The sequence below is a fragment of the Dermacentor andersoni genome, chromosome 5 (assembly GCF_023375885.2).
Source record: "Dermacentor andersoni chromosome 5, qqDerAnde1_hic_scaffold, whole genome shotgun sequence".
Lineage (NCBI taxonomy): Eukaryota > Metazoa > Arthropoda > Arachnida > Ixodida > Ixodidae > Dermacentor > Dermacentor andersoni.
Window position 1 is genome coordinate 126,078,466 of NC_092818.1, and position 17,428 is coordinate 126,095,893.

Below are 17,428 nucleotides of genomic sequence, written 5' to 3' on the forward strand. Positions count from 1 at the left end.
AGTGTGGGGTGGCTGTCAACTGAAGGCAAGTCTTCTTGTCAAACTAACTGGGGGACAACGCAGTGCGACGAGAAAGATGACAAACCGGCAACCTCTCTGGAGGGCGTTAAACCAGCTCATGTACCTGGCATTGAAAAAAAAAGGAAGCGCTTGCTTAGTTTTGAGACTGCGACTGGGCAGTGCCGGCTGTGTGATGCAGTGAAACAAACTTTTGCAAATAGCCAAGCTGGGCAAAAGAGGCAAATGATGCTCGGGGAGGCTGCTAGAAGCCAAGAACTGGCAGTTTTTGGCCTTGTTGATTCATGCGAAAGCTCAAAAGGATGTTTGATGAAAAGATTTTTTGTTTTTCTAGAAAAAATGCTTTGCTATATACACTAAGTTGTGTTTATGTACTTTGTTAAAACGACCGAAAAGGCTTTGAAAATGGAGAAATTAGAAAGGGAAATCAAGATCACTTCGTTATAACTGCTATTTCGATATAAGTGGGTTCATTATAAATGGGCTGCACTGTATGTGTGTTTGGACACTCATAAGTCACTGTTACTACCCCCAAAAATGAGGAAAGCAGCTGCAATTTCGATTTTGTCACGCCCGAGCATCATGGAAATGTGAGAAGTGCAAGGCCACTTTGTGCCTCGAAAAAGTGTGGTTCGAAAAATTTCATGCAAGGAGGTAGGAGTGCAATGACAAGAGCCTTACCCATTAAAACCCCATGCAAGAAATCTACATCTACATCTACATCTTGCAAGTGTGCAAGATGTAGCACATCATCATAACTTGAGAACCAATAAATATTTTTTGATACTTTTTTTTAAGATGTGACATTTGTGTTATTCTTTCTTGATTCACAAAGCTTGATGAAAATCGCACTGGCAGTTTTATCATGGGTCATAATGGGTTAATTTTCAACCGCACTCTTACACTTTCTCGGTTAAGGTCCTCAATTTGTTGCACTTAGTCCCCAGTGTCGGTGAACAGGACAATGCCATCTGCAAACCGAAGGTTGCTGAGATATTTTCCATTGATCCTCACTTCTACGCCTTCCAATTTTAATAGCTTGAATGCTTCTTCCAAGCATGCAGTGAATAGCATTGGACAGATTGTGTCTCCTTGCCTGACCACTTTCTTTACAAGTATCTTTCTACTTTTCTTGTGGAGAATCAAGGTAGCTGTGAAATCTTTGCAGATATTTTTCAAAATATTCGCGTATGCCTCATGTACTAATTGATTACGTAATGCCTCTATGACTGCTGGTATCTATACTGAATCAAATGCCTTTCCATCATCTATGAAACCTATACAGAGAAGTTGATTACTCTGCAGATTTCTCGATTAACTGGTTGATGACATGGATGTGATTCATTGTAGAATATCCCTTCCTGAAGCCAGCCTGTTCTCTTGGTTGACTGAAATTACCTGTTGCCCTGATTCTACTGGAAATTATCTTGGCTGAATATTTTTATACTGAAAGCAAGCTAATGGGCCTATGTTTTTCAATTCTTTAATGTCTCCCTTCTTGTGAATTACTATAATGCTGGCATACTTCCAGCTCTCTGGTGCACTTGAAGTCGTGAGACATTTCATATAAAGAGCCGCAAGCTTGTCACGCATGATAGCTCCTCCATCTTTGATAAGTTGACTGTTATACCGTCTTCTCCTAGCACTTTCCCCCAGTTCATGCCTTGTAAGGCCCATCCAACTTCATCTCTAGTCATAGAAGGAGCCTCTGTACCCTTCCTGTTCATCACTACTTCGAATGAAGGTAGCGTGGCTGCTCTGGATACTGTACAGGTCAGTACAGAATGGCTAATTATTGGCTGCACTAAAGAGCTTTATTTTTGCTCGCTATATGATACAGTACAGCGATACGCAACATGTTATGACCTTTGCGCATGCACGTTGTATAGCAAGAATTACAGTGGCAGTTACAGTTGGTAACCGTAATAGCCACCCGAACCATGATCATCTACAGCAATATGGCAGCACCCACACAGCGCCAACCACCTGCTTTGATCTAAATTCATGCTTGTTACTGGCTCTCCATCCTGTCAGCAAGAAACAAGTGGCAAAATCCGTCCTCACTGAGTCTCATCTGAAGCTGAGGTCAAAGCATTAGGTATGTATTGTTGTAATTATTGAGATCGGCTTTGTTTTCACACTGCTAGGACTACAGACACGGCGTCGAGCCTTAGAACCGGTTTGATTTCTAGTTAGCAGATGGCACCACACCATTAACACCGGTGATGCGCTGACGATGCAAAATGCTATAAAGGCCTAATTGTTCACTGCATCATTAATTGACTGCCTCGCTCTAGCATGGTATGTGATGATGGTAGCGAGCAAACGCCAAGCAGACACCGAGCAGACGGTGTGCCACAGGTGAACATTTATGAGGTCGTTTGGCCTTGCTACTTGCTAAGAAGGCTGCAAGGTAACTGCAGGGAAAGTGAACAGGTGAAGCAAAGCATTGCTGTCACATGCATGTAAACGAAGCTTATGGTTATGGCATCAAAACAGTTTTTTGCGTCGATCCACTAACTATGGAGCACGTATCAACAGGATGGCAAGCAGATGGTGAGCAGACAACGTGTCGCGGATTAGCACATCTCAAGGGGCATTCGGCTTTCCTATTGGTCAAGAACTCGTGTAGCTTCCACAGTGCCGCAACGAGCTACTGATAGAGTATAGGTTGGCCTGTTCCTTCTTGACCAATCTTACTCTTTGTCTTCAAATTGAGAGAAACACTAGACATCACTAACCTATGGTCACTGCACTTTACCCTACCTAATCCTTCTACATACTGCACTATGCTGGGATTGGCAGAGTATGAAACATATTTCATTTCTTGTTCCTCCATTAGGGCTTTCCAATGTCCACTTCCTGTTACTGAATGTATGGCAAACTATTCCGCATCCCATTTGGAGATGAATGGGTATCCCAAAAAACACCTCATTTGCACTGGCTCTCTTTTCTACAGAAATGACGATGGCACTCACCATCATTTGGTCCACTGGTGCTGACCGACTTCGCAGGTATGCACTGATGGTTACGCGGTCGTCCCCACCGCTGGACATCCATGACGGGCGGCTGATTTCAGCATACTGCAAACCTCCACAGTACATCGATGAAGATTCTTCATAGGCCTGAACAGCAATCAGATAGTCGAGATACCAGTGAGAAGCTAACGTGCCTAACATCCTCGTAACAATATTGTCGTATGAGGGGCATTTGTTAAGAGACTCGATAGACAGTCAAACCCGTTTATACAACTGTTATACTGTCAGTTTCTGTTTCGGTTCAGTATCGTTTTCTATTCGCCATTTCGTCTACCGACATTGGACAAGCTGATGGTGCTAGTGTTCCTCAGTATATAAAGCATCTACGACATTAAGCTCTCGCTGTTCATCTGAGTCCACTTCAACCTCCTCGTGTTCCTTCCACGGTGAAAGTCCGCAACATCACAATAATGAACTCGACAGTTCTGCGAAAAGTTGCAGTTGTATTAGTAGTTCATTATATTTGAACTCGCCTTTCAAGACATGCAACAGTTAATGACACTGAAAGCTGGTGTCGGTAGTTGTGATTCGACACTGCTTTGGTCTGAAAACCGGATTTTCAGTATTTTCAGCGTTGTTCCCGGCACTATCCCGCATCTACTGCATCTGTAAGTTTCCGTCAAAAATGTAATCGAAACAACAAAATGCAGCATCATAGCTCTTTCAAGACGTCGCCCATCTGGTTCCCATCAACGGCGATTTCAAAACTACGAGTGCAGCCACAGACATCTTTTCAGCTTGTGATAATTATTCATTTTGAGAGCTTGTGATATATTTTACTACCAGCGAAACAAAAGAGGATTCTGCGTACAATAGCAAAGTGTTCTAGTTGGCTAGAAGCGAAAACTACTGCAGCATGCCGGCATTTCACAAAGGTCTTGTCGTTATGGCTGCAGCATTAGTCACACGTGCACCGAGAGTCGCTAAGTTACATGTTCTATGTCGCTTCGGTCAAACAAGTAGAATTTTCGAAAAGTAGAATGCCGCCACAAACCATATCAGCAACAATGTAAACAAAGCAGCGATGAACTGGGAGCCCCTGATAACTGCACGTAAACCACCAACTCTAAGCAACTTTTTGTGGTAGTGGCGCGTCATGCCGAATTCATGCCAACTCCGGCCGGCTGAATATCGACACAGATAAGATGGAAACACTTGAGTGGCCGTTGGTCCAAATTGATCCAAATTGTCCAAACAGGCGTAGTGCATGTGGTGTCGCACAGAAAACTGCGCAAAAACAAGAGTGTCACCACTGTTGCCTCCGAGATAGCTGGTGCATGTGCCAATGCTATCTCGTAGGCCACGGTACTGCCTGGCCCAAAAAGCATGCCGAGGACATGCCTTGAAAGCATGGTTACAGCATGGACGAAAGTGAGCGACTTTCCTCGCGGTTACTGAAATCAACGCATGGCACTCGCTCATTTCGGTGGTCGCATCTTTGTTGCCGTTGGACTGAAGTGAGGGGGTGGGGCATGCAACCGTGCACCCAGTACAATAGTGCCTTTGTGCTTCGAAGCTTCGTATGAGCCCTCCATTTACTCTCGCCTGGTTTGAAGTGTTCCTTGTAACAGTATGGTGCCTTTGAAAATGTGCACTGTATTGGACAGTATCAATAGGCAATGTTGGAAATTTGTAAATGAAGTGAAGTGTGGTCATTACAACTGATAATTTATCATATCTGGGATCATAATAAGTGGGCTAGACTGCAAGTGCTTTGTTTTTGTCATGTACAAGGGCACCATTTGAATATACAGCAAACCAATACAATACTCACATCCAATAGATGCTCTTTGTTGAACTGTTGTTCATCCTGTTGAATTTTCTCAGCAGCATCATCTAAAACAGCAAATTGCAGATGAACAAATTACACCGTTATAAGCTTGTCGCGAGTCATCTCAGCGAAGTTGAGTACATTAATGCTGGGGGTGGGTGAACATATGAAAATGAATAGAATACTACACAATAACTATCTTATTCATATCTGCAATTTAATTACTATATAGAGTATTTTTGAATACTTGAAACTAACAAAATATTTTGCAACAACCAACTGTTACATCTGGTTACTGTTTTCCCTCTGCTAAGCAAAGCATCGCAAGTTATTAGGAGTGAACAAAGACAAAAGTTACACAGGTCTTCTGAGCAATATAGAAACCAAATCAGTAATGCAAAGCTTTCTTGGTTTCATGGCGGAAACCTACATGACAACCTGCAACTTGTTTGTAGTGTGTCATTAAGTGTTTTGGCAGTTAAGTCATGTAGCAGCTCTATCTTTTACGTGACAACCTGTTATGATTTCCTTAGGCCACGTTACATGTGTCTATGGCACACACATCCTTCAGCATCTTTTCTTTTCCCACAACTTACCTTGTTTGAGCAACTATTTACTTAGCATGTTTGGAAAGATAAGTCAAACAGCAGCCATTTGCTTTCTTGAAAAGCCTGTTTACGACGAAGCTCTAAAGTTGTTCGGGGGCTATCTGTAAATATTTTTTTAATAAGAATTAATGATGTAATGTTTAAAACTGATCCTTTGTCCCCGATAGTTAGCATTCCTTTTTGCACCGGTCGGTAAAAAGTGGTACATAAGTTAATACTGAAATGAACATTTCTGCTGTAAACATCTGCGCCTATATATATTATAGTCAAACCAGATTATATCAAACTCTAAATGCCTATCATTTCAATATAGGGCATAATTCAATATAAGCCTGCTAAACCATTGGACGTCATAAAAGCACACGCCATTTATAAAAGCACTTTGTTTATGAAACTAGCTTAGTTTAGCATGAAATAGTCCTGTATCTTCTTGCGCTTCGGCACCTTAACTGCCTGCGACCGCAAGCACTTTTCCAAATTGTCTAAAGAGTGGCAGCTGCTGAGGCCGCAACCTCTCACATTCTCGCAGAAGTGCCGGACTGGTGCAAGTGCTCTAATCACTTCGGAGGATATCGGCAAAAGACCATTGCGGCTTTCCTCATTGTGCCCGCTTTTACTTGTGCTTGGTACAATGTAGGCAATGTAGTCTTCGTTTTCGGGCTCTCCCGCAGTCGCAACACCATCATCCGCACTCGCAAACTCGTCGACCATTGATCTGTCAACAGCTTCCAGAAATTCTGACAGCTCCCTCCAAACTTCGGCGACATCGCCAATGGCTTCATCGCACTCATGAGCACTTTTAGAGTCATCACCAGGCACGCAGAACCTGGTGCATCTGAAGCAGTTTTGGATGAAACACTAGTACACGGCCACCTCGACGCCTTAAACACGGCCATGCGTATGCTTCGAGCACCAGGTTGTTTGTCCAACTTTAGCCCTAACCTCCCCCTTATTCTTCATAATCGCGGTGAGAGTGCACCTTGGAATCTTGTACGCTGCAGCGACATCCTACTTCTTACCGTGTTCGACTTCATTTATGATTTCAAGCTTCACAACAAAAGACAAATTTTGCCGCTTCGCGCTAGCCATCACGGCAATACATGGCAACACTGCTGGAGAAGGCCCACAAGGCGCAAACACAACGAACGAGATAAGCACCGAGGCAACTCAGCCTTGCATCATGCTTGCACTATCTTGCACGACGAGGCACAAGAGCCTCTGATTGGTTGTCTGAGCAAGCACTGCAGGTGGGCCAGGACCATTTCTTGTAGGCGGGTGTCACCAACTCGCCCGACGTGGCGCATTCACGGTAGGGAGAGCGGTTGGATAGCACAGTGCCGCCGGGCTAAACCACTTTTGAGATGTGCCGGCATGTTTCCACAATGCTACGAGGGAAAGCCAACTTCTGGGGGCACTCCCGCGCCACTTGACGTTCGATATATTGGGAGTCGCTACTAGTTTTGTTCTATGTAATCATAATTTTTGCTATATAGGTATATACTCATTGTAAATATACTGAGGTCAGAAATTGTTTTATATACAGGATAATTCGGTGTAAACAGGTTCGATATAGTCGGGTTCACCTATACTTACTATTTGTATTCAATTCATATTTGCAAAAATGAATTTTTCCCACCTCTAATCAATGCACATCAAGTGTAGATTAAAGTATACATCTTGTATATCTTTGCAGGCTACAAAATGAGGTCGAAAAACAAACACATCTACTATTCCTGTGAGAGTACTGAAAGTCATAGGCATCACACAGGCTGCTGTGTTTACCATTTCAACACTTCACCTCGGTATTCCCCTTATAAACTGTCATTCTTTAAAAGAATTAAAAGAGCTCAGATACAAGATAGACTTCATTACCAATCCATACAACCTGTAGTTGTGTCAGAGTACAGTTTGCTTGATATGTGGCTTGCACTACTGGTATTGAAAATAAAGTGCGTGCGATGAAATACTACCTAGCAGGAAGCAGATAACCAATAGAAAACTACAAAAACTGTTCTCTGGTAGACTTTCTGATATTTAAGAAGACTGTATGATCTGTCTACGAAAACAGACTGCAATTTTCCCGATAAGTGGATATCTCACCTGTGAAGCTTTCTTCAAAGCCCAGTGCAGCCTGAGCATCGACATCTGAAATGAGAGAGCCAGTGAAAAAAACACTAGTGGTGGTGAAGAAACACTACAGGCACCTTAGATGGCAGAATCTGCGCTGGCCATTATGAGTACATCAATCCCACACTATCCCACAAATCTATTCATTAAAAGGACCAGATTTGAGCTACACAATGATAAGCCTGTATGTAACCAACGACTGACACATATCAATTGCTTTTCCAGGAATTATCATGGAATATGGCAGCACACAAGCCCTGTAGTGCAGCTCTATTCCATCATAATTAAACAATTAGCTCACCTTAATTCTTAAGCAAGCAATTATCAATCTTGTTATAAGCGGGCTCAACAGCGTAGGAAGAGGTGGTGTCAAGACATTTGCAGCCATGTTGCAACTCAAGGCACAGCACAAGGTAGCCACCTCATATGCATATGCAAGCGTCATTGTGCAAAGTTCAAAAAAGCTAGGGAAGTACTTAGTAAAGGCATAGTTTATATGAAATAAATGAAGCCAACTCCATAACAATGCCAAATGAATTAAGGCTGCATGTAACGCTTCTGTAACTGCAAGAGACCTCCTAGGTATAGCCTATGAAGTTTTAAGTATTAGTGTTGTGTTGTTTCATTATCATAACATAATATTTCCAGTGTTATCACTCACCAGCCTCCGAAACATCAAAGCGTTCCCTCAGGTATGCGTTGGAGCTGCTCCTTGAAGGTTTCTCCTGTAAAGTGCAAATGAAGGTGTAAATATGGCAAAATAATGCCACAAAGGTGACAATGTCTGACTAACATATCTGCAAATCATGGTAATAACACTATGCAGAGGAGATGAGCTTCCTTTCTTAATGTTGAATGCCTGAATCGATATTAAAGAAAAAAAAGAGACAAAGAAGAAAGAAATAAGTACACTACAGCCTCGTGATGTACTTCTACAGCAAATGCAATAAGTATATATAGGTTTCGGCACATGGTATGTACCAGGTGTTTAAGCAAAGACCAAGCAAGTTTTTAAAACAGAGCGACAGAGAAACTTTTGGCAGACCAGTCACACTGCTGGACATCAGAAGTTGCGTGATAATCACTTAATAAGAAACCAGAGTTCATTAATTAAATACTGTTACATTAGGGCACATGTCATTGTGAAACTGAAGCTATCAGTGCTCAAGGCACCTCTACATAGACTGAATCCCGGGATTACCACAAATTTCAAGATACCCATTTAGAATGTGCAGCAACAAACCATGTACAGAATTGTTCAAAAACAACGACATCAAGGTAAGAATACAAGTGCACAGCAAATTCACTAATAAATAAACAATAAAGAAAGAATGAGGTACCACCATTCAGGTATTAACAATTCTCAAGCACGCTTGATAATAATTACTACTGAACTTCTTTTGTGGAAGTGAAGGTTGAATTTGTTTCAACCTGACTGAAGTAAAGGAAAACGTAAAGTGCAAGAACTGCTTTAGTGCAGCTGGTGTGTACCAGGAAAAAAATTACTTTTTCAACAAGACACACCAATTGCTCTTTAACATTCAGAAATTTAAAAATGCTAGGAGTGATACAGCAAATAAGTTGCTTTGCCAGCACCTTATGTTCTTGTAGTTTTTTGGCACACAGGCCCCCACTCTTCATGAAAGTAGTCAGTCTGCTATTTTATGAGCACAATAAGATGTCTAGCCTGATTTAATAGTTTCCCTCACCGTTTCTTTCATTCTGTTTAATGGCAATGACAGAGGGTTCAAACAGTTTACTCAACTCGTACCAGCATGCTTATTGTCGACTACCAGCACATGCTGTTTCCCAAACATTGCTGTATGCTCTTTAATTTCACACACGAAGGTTAAAATGTTGTGCTCAATGAAACACACAATTCCACTAGAAGAAACACAGAATTAGTCTACAATTTAGAGCTGTGCCGTTTGCCTGTAGAAGGGCATGTTCAAATGTCCAAGGCAATGATGCATTTCACAGATGCGCTCCATCTGCTCCTTCACCTCTTATCAAACTGTGCAGTAATTCACAAGATTAACAATGGGGAAAAGTCACCTCCATCACGACCTGCTCAGCAGCTGGCAACCTTGCAGGTATATCCAGAAGGCTGAAATCTGGAAACACACAACCACATGAGTAAGTTAAACGGCATTTCTGTCAACAGAAGGTGCCTCAATGTCATCCTGAAGCATATGACATCCGAGACATTCTGGATCCATTAAAGAACTCACTGTCTTATCGAGCTGCCGTACTCAATCACTCATAGCACACATGAAGCACACAATGTAAAAATTTTATACACAGTACTATGTTTGCAGCACTGCTAGTGTTGGCACAACCTTCGGATGTGCAGAACAATGTACAAATGCTTGGCTGTGGTTGGTTTCCCATATACACAATGCAAAAAAAGAGCCACAATAACCAGTAGTCATAGCATGAGATGTAACTGTTAATGCCCTGAATACCTTGGTAATTTTTTTTTTAACAAAAGGGCATTGAAAGATTTTTGAGTAAGTTAAGTGAAATGTCAGCTTTTAGTGCCCAGAAAACTGGACACTATTCAGAAACAAAATTAATGAACTCATAAACAAACATATACCAAGAATAATCATGCACACGAATCAAAATAAGCCATGGTTAACCAAAGCACTAAAGACACGTGAAAACAAAAAGAACCATTGTTTCCGACTAGCCACGCGTCTCGGAAGCACCGAGGCATGGTCAACTACTACATAGCAGAGAGTGCCGACCTGAGTGCCGTTCGCATTGCTAAAAAATATTTTTATAACCTCGACCTACCCCACTTAATTACTCGAAATCCTCGCCAGTTCCGGCGCATTTTAAATCCTCAAGAAGCACGAACTATCAGCGTGACGAATGCAGCAGGCGACACCGTCACGAACGCCGAGTGCGCTGATATTTTCAATACAGCATATTTTTCTGTGTTTACAAAAGAAACTACCACTCCAGACATTCCACTACCTACTAACATAACATCGCACATGCCACCCATTGTGTATTCAGTAGATGGTATACTGACAATCACTGAAAAAAAAAAAAAAAAATTATGTACTTCTTTTGGTGTAGACGAAATTAACTCTAAGATCCTAATGAATGCCAAGCATATATCTGTGGCATGTTTGACTCTGTTGTTCTCACAATCATTGTCTACAGGTGCCTTACCAGATGAATGGAAAGTGGGAAAGGTCGTACCAGTATTCAAAGCAGGTAACAAAGACTCCCCCTTAAACTACTGCCCCATTTTATTAACTAGGGTCCTTTGCAAAATCATGCAACATGTCATATACTCGCATATTATGAGCCTCTTAGACTCTGTAAACTTCTTTCATCCTTCCTAACACTGTTTTCGTAAGGGGCTCTCATGTGAAACACAACTAGCTATCTTCCTTGACAATCTGCATGTTAATCTTGACAACAATGTTCAAACCGATGCCATCTTTTTAGACTACTCTAAAGCTTTCTACACAGTGCCTCATAACTGCTTACTAATAAGATTATCCAAATTGAACTTAGATCATCACATCACATGGATAAAGGAATTCCTTACTAATCGTTCCCAGTTCATCCTTGTCAATAACTTCTCCTCTAAACCCCTCCCTATCACTTCAGGCATCTCTCAAGGCTCCGTCTTGGGGCTGCTTCTTTCCCTAATATACATTAACGATCTTCCACTGCATGCACCTTGTCCTATTCACATGTTTGATGATGACTGTGTGATTTATCGTACTGTGACTAACATCTCTGACCAAGCATCTCTCCAGAATTACCTTAATAACATGCAAAACTGGTGCAACCATTGGCAAATGACCTCGAACCCTAACAAGTGTAAACTTATTTCAATTTCCCGCCATCGCAATCCTTATCTCTCTAGTTACACAATCGCAGACGTCCCAGTGGAATCAGATCTAGCCTATAAGTACTTAGGCATAACCCTGTCCCACAACCTTTCCTGGAATGTGTATGCAACTAACGTAATTTCATCAGCAAACAAAACCCTTGGGTTCATGAAACGTCACCTTCGCCATGCTCACAGCACATCAAACTACTCGCATACAAATAATTTCTCAGACCACAACTGGAATATGCCACCGCCATCTGGAGTCCTCACCAAACGTGTATCATAAATAAACTTGAATCAGTTCAGAATCGTGCGACTAGATTCATCCATTCTTCATATTCATATAACATCAGCATTTCTTTCTTAAAGGCAGAACCTAGCTTGGCATCTCTTGCTTTGCGTCGTCGTATCGCTTTGCTCTCTCTTTATCCAATTTTTTTACAGCTCGCTAAGCCGCCAATTTTACATCACACCATCATCTTCAGCATGTCACAGCGCACCAGCCATCAACTCCAAGTTTCTTGTCCTCGAACACGAACTGTCACTTTTCAAGCTTCATTTTTTCTTCGGGCTGCCAATGACTGGAATGACCTACCCTTCAATGTCGCTGCCATCACATGTAATTCAGAATTTCCGGAAACTGTTCAAACTTGTATTTGACTGTAACACTTGTCTTTTCTTCCGTATAATGTTAACCACTCCTTATGTAATACCCCGAATGGGGGTCTTTAAAGTAACAAAATGAAGTGAAATAGCACTTGCAGCTAAGTGTCAACAACACTTTGAGCCATGCAAGCACAATGAATGCACTTTTACACATACCTTCTGAGTTTAATGTTTGGTTATACTTAGCAGAGTGAGATCTTTTTTCTGTGGATCATTTCTGTTCAGACAAATTTCTGACATGACAAACAGAATTTCCTAGTCCCTTTATATTCATCTCTGTGTCTTCCCCACACGTTCCCTCTGAACTTACTGTTTTTCCAGGTATCACCTAACTACCAAAGCCTTTTTTATTTGGGGAAAGTGCTGGAATGTTGGCTAGGTAATAATCCTACACTTTAAATCACAAGCTTTTTTTGCATTGTTTCAGCAATGGCACTATTGAACTTGGAGAATGTACAAACGAACGAGCAAAGTTTCTCTTAGCATTTTTCAACATCAATAAGTTTTTAATAATAAATAAATTATTTCTTACCAGCTGCCTAAAACGAAATCTAACAATAGGTATGATGTCAAAGATATGACCCTGCTGTACTCATCAGCAAGCACATTAACCAAGCATGCTTGGAGATCTTGTAAAAATTCCAAGGTGCACCTCTGAAAACAAGAGGGAGATCAAGGAATCTAGGCGACAAAAACAGAATGCCAATTCCTACCTAGGCAATCATTGCTGGTTAAGAGGCCCAGAGATGAGTCGCTGTCACTGGGATCATGAAAGAGGTTCGTGGCAATGTCGCCGCATGCTGGGCGAGTCAGGCGAATCCTACAATGCAGCAAAGACAGCAGAAGAGGGAAGTCTTAAGGAAAACAAGTTAACTGCACAAGCCATCTGTGCAGGTTAACAAGCTTGCAACTTGCAAGGCACATAGGGCAAGCTAACGTAAGAAGCTTTCTATGCAATGCCACAAAAGGGGGCAAACAAATTGCATAATACAAGTGCAACTGCCAAAGATTCACTCACTGCCTAAACGAAAGAAAAGATGCAACTGTTGAACTAGCATCTGTGCACTTTCTATTTCAGCTTGTGTAGTAAACTTAGTGCAGCCATTTGGCTTAGGGTGTTGCTAATAATGCATCGGCAATGCTGTACATCTACAGGATTAGGCTCACCAAAACCTTATAACTATTTGGGGCAGCAGCGATTACCACCCCAGTTGCTCTCCAAAAGTCATGATAGCATGCAGGCTGCCTTGCAAACACGAAAATCCATTACATGCAAACAAAATGCCATTAGCCACACACACACACACACACACACACACACACATATATATATATATATATATATATATATATATATATATATATATGTTTATTTCTCTATTCGTACACCTTCTTTCTTAGTTCCATCCCTTTTCCTCTCTGATGACCACTGTTACGGCATCAAAACATAAGGTTAAACTGTGACAGTGCTCTCTTCAACCCCTTTCTTCCTACTTTCACTGCCCTCCCTCGCGTAATAAATAACTTCTCTCTCATTTCTCTGCATGTCTTCTGAAAACACGCACAACTTGAGTGAACTAACTGCAGAGGCTACGGAAATGCATTTTGAGCGTGAGGGCAGGCGCCAGGGCTCGTTTCACCAATGCAAACATTTTGTTTATTATTATTGTTAAACTCAAGGTTTAATTTACCATATATGAGGAGGGTTGGCCCTCAGGACTGTGCCCTCTGCAATAAAATTTGGGGGACGTACTGTTAACGGCCTATTTCTCGCAAGATGTTCGAAGGTAGCCCATAAAGCTGGCCCTGCTGTCGTACGAAACAAGAAAATATGCACTGCCTCTTCGGCAGTTCAATATAGGCCTTTTTAGAACGTACGCGAGGGAAGAGGAAGGTACTGACACCAAACGAGTTAGTGGCGAGCAAGCCACAGGCCCATCTGCTAAACTTTGCCCCTGCAGTCGTGAAATTCGTGAAATTTCTCCATCTTGTTCACCTCTAGCCGTCGCCTCTATTACTTGAGCACTCTTAACTCGTCCCGGTGAACAAGTGAGGCGTCGCCAGCGAAAGTATAAATACGCAAACATGCATAAATATAAATATGCAAACATGCATTTGCGTTTAGCAGTCGAGCGCTACGTGACTGGCCTCATAAACCTACATGTGTCCTTGGATGTGTCTGTGGATACATCCAATTCCTTAAGGAAAATTAACGTTCTTTAGCGGGCTTTCCAAGGCACACTGTAGAAGTGTGATCCCAAAACAACAATTCACCCTCTCAAATACATTTTCGAAGATGTCTTTTCCCCCTAGCCTCTTCACCGACACTTTTTAAAGCATACTGCTGTTTCCAGCGTAGCTTAAACCAAGGTGTAGTTCAAATAGTTTCGATCTTACCGCTGATCAGATAAAACTGTTGACGTTGCTCGCGGTTCACTTGTGTGCAGCGATTCCAAGTCTGTGTCGTCTAGAAAATTGGTCTCATCCATCGGCACTCGCGAAGAATTGAGTAGACGCAGTAAGGGCTGAACGACGCTGCTCATAAAACCATTTGTTTACTAAGCCATTGCAAGCTCGCACACAGAATGGGTCATGGCATTGGGTCATGGGCTCGCGCGCTTTCGTGTTTCGCAGCAAGCGGATACGAAAGGAATTGGATCGCGTTGGATAGAGAATAGCGATGGCGATTGTGTCGTTGAAATAATGTTGGAAAGGTTATGTGCGATATCCCCGTTCAGTATGCCGTTCAGTAAGTTGTGAACGTACGCTTTTCTTTTAAAAGCATTAAAAGAAACAGCTGTTGCGCTTACCACGGTCCTTTCTTTCTTCAAATTACGCAACAATATTTTATTTTATCACCCAGATCGTTCCCGAAGCACATATGATACTGTTAATTGCCGGGATTTTAAGAAAAAATAGAATGATAGGAAATTCCAAGTTGCCATGCAAGTTGCCTTTGTCTTCACTACTGAAATGCAGCCGCAAGCGATCAATATAAGCTATCTCAAAGGTCATGCGGGTCATGCAATGCCGTAATGCAGACGCTGGATGTGACATAAGCAAATTAGCAGTTTTAAATGCGATTAGCATTCTTGGGTCACCGGATGTCTAATGGGTAGAAATTTGGCTGTTGTGCGGACTCTTGAACTGACTGCATCGCTGTAAGTCCTGCCCGCCATGGATTGAGATCGATGTTGACGACTCTATGTTGACGGTTAAAGGAACTGACAACCGACTTTTGGGGATCCACTCTTTTATAAAGCGTGCGTTTATCATTTATCTGCAGCGGTTACTTCTGAAAGCGCATAGAAACTTTGTAAGCAGAATGTTTCGACCTGAGCAATGTCTAAAAAAATAAGAGTTAATTCCGACGCCAGCAACAGTGAGAAGTGAGAGCGTCGTTATAGGCGCCGTGCACGCCGACGGACGCGCCACTGGTGGCGGCCTTGCGCAGAACACGCGGGAGAGGAGCCTGGCGCGCGCCGTAGTTTGTTCCGTCGTTAATTGTGCTTCTCTGTCTTATTCACGTTTTCAGAGCAAGATAGGCAACACCATTCGCACGTGTGGGGGGGCCAAAGCTTCAGGGAATGTCGAAGAAGAATTGTTGCACGGTGGGGGGCTCAAATACCGGTGAAAACGTGCCGGGGATACGGTTCTAATCATTCCCGGCAAGGCCTCATCCGCGGGAGCAACGGTAGCAAAAATAGAGCATCGCTTCGAAGGGAAATTTCTTGTTCTCATCCTTTCATTTTGTCTCGTCGGTGTTTTTTTCCACTCGATCATATTTAGACGCGTGAGCAACGAAGTTCGTCTGCAGTACATCATGAGGTTTAAAGGCATTTCGCTAAAGTTCGGAATGCTGTTTGCGGGTTATATTGTTTTCCGCTTCTTTACCGCGTTGCGCTAGCTGGGCAGCACGACTGCACGAGCGCATTGCGTTGTATGTTAAAGCTACTGAAGTTTGCAAGAACTGAAGTTGTTGGTTTCATGTGGCGCCGTAAATCCTCGCACCAGCTGTCGCGTACTTCATGTTTTTACATCTATTTTATGCGTGGCTTTGCACATGTTTAACTGTTGCTAGCTGCTCCATGCATAACTCTTGTCGATTCTTTTGAGCTGCGAAGTTTTCACCCTGCCTTGTTTGTAAAGGGTATAAATCACGCTGTGTCCTATCGGAATGATACCAAGGAAGTGCTTCTTTAAGAGCTTTTTTCTTTTCGCCCGAGGGCATCTTAGATATTGTTTGCGTTTTTGGAAATGCGTTTAGAAAATAGGTAGTTCAGGGCGAGAATTGCTAATAGCAGCTGCATATGGTATTTTTGTTCCATTTCTCGTTGAAAAGTTCGCGTCCCGTTTGGGAAGTCATCACACCTCCATGCTGCCTGAGCAAACTTAACACGCCGAGTGATTTGTTTGTTTCACAACGTAGTCCCTTCTTGCATGTGAGTTTTGTACTCAACTGAATTCTTTCTTATACTTACGCTGCAGACGACTAAACCGGGCCTTGCCGCCAGCGCTCATCTACTTTGACTGGCGCTGATCTGCCTTTAAATATATCATGTGGCACCTCTCTCTAGTAATATAAAAAAGTACTGAAAAGTTAGTTAGTCTTTAGCTTTGTACGTTTCCAAGCAGCTCCCTTGGGGAATCTGAAATTGCACAAACTGCAGCGGGAACGGTAGTTCATCGGCGTATGCAGCAGAATTGCGTCGGCGGTACATCACTAACACGCGCTTTTATTATCCCGTGTGTTTGGTGACTTCGTTGGCTAGTGTACGCGTTTCCATCAATAAATTGGCAATTACTCTTCTTGAGGCGACTTCGACTGCACTTATTCGGTGACGTCAGATGTATTCATCGGCAGGAAAATCGCAATGGCATATGCAGAGATTGCACCGTACGGATTTATTTGATATAAGTCTGCACTAACGACGGGTGCTTATTATTCAGGTACAGAAGCAGCATTGCGGCAAGGGCAGAATAAAAAAAACCATCGAGAGATCGCATCACTGAACAAAATTTATCGGCTAGTGAACATGAGCTCCACGTCATGTAAATGGGGTTCATGGCGTTTGTCTGCGGGACACACCTTGCACGTATGTGGTTCATGCTGTCCCAAACACCGGTAACATCACAACAACTGTCACAGCTGTCACCGCAGAAGAAGCAGCCTGGCACCCGAACAAAGGAGAAATCGCAGCCGCGAACTTCAGCCATCCTTGCTGCAAAGGGCTGTCGTCTGCTACTGCTCCCGCGTGTACTGTTGGAAGCGTCCGCTAGGTGGCTTTCAGTGGCGCCTCTATAGGCAGTGCACGAGGCGTATAGCTGATTAGCATGAAAA

The 17,428-nt window shown here is 42.6% G+C and overlaps 1 protein-coding gene across 2 annotated transcripts in view; it reads right to left on the reverse strand.

Annotated features, from left to right (window-relative positions):
* Positions 1 to 14,707, reverse strand: part of LOC126531110 (uncharacterized) — a 97,708-nt gene extending 83,001 nt beyond the window's left edge. For both annotated transcript variants that reach the window (XM_050178510.2, XM_055070971.1), the window contains exons 1-7: positions 14,485 to 14,707; positions 12,801 to 12,907; positions 9,618 to 9,676; positions 8,224 to 8,287; positions 7,536 to 7,580; positions 4,831 to 4,892; positions 2,997 to 3,143 (exon numbers count right to left, since the gene is read on the reverse strand). In XM_050178510.2, coding sequence (XP_050034467.1) covers positions 2,997 to 3,143; positions 4,831 to 4,892; positions 7,536 to 7,580; positions 8,224 to 8,287; positions 9,618 to 9,676; positions 12,801 to 12,907; positions 14,485 to 14,630 — 630 coding nt within the window. In that variant the 5' untranslated portion in view covers positions 14,631 to 14,707. The remainder of the gene's footprint in view (positions 1 to 2,996; positions 3,144 to 4,830; positions 4,893 to 7,535; positions 7,581 to 8,223; positions 8,288 to 9,617; positions 9,677 to 12,800; positions 12,908 to 14,484) is intronic.
* Between the last annotated feature and the right edge of the window lie 2,721 nt (positions 14,708 to 17,428).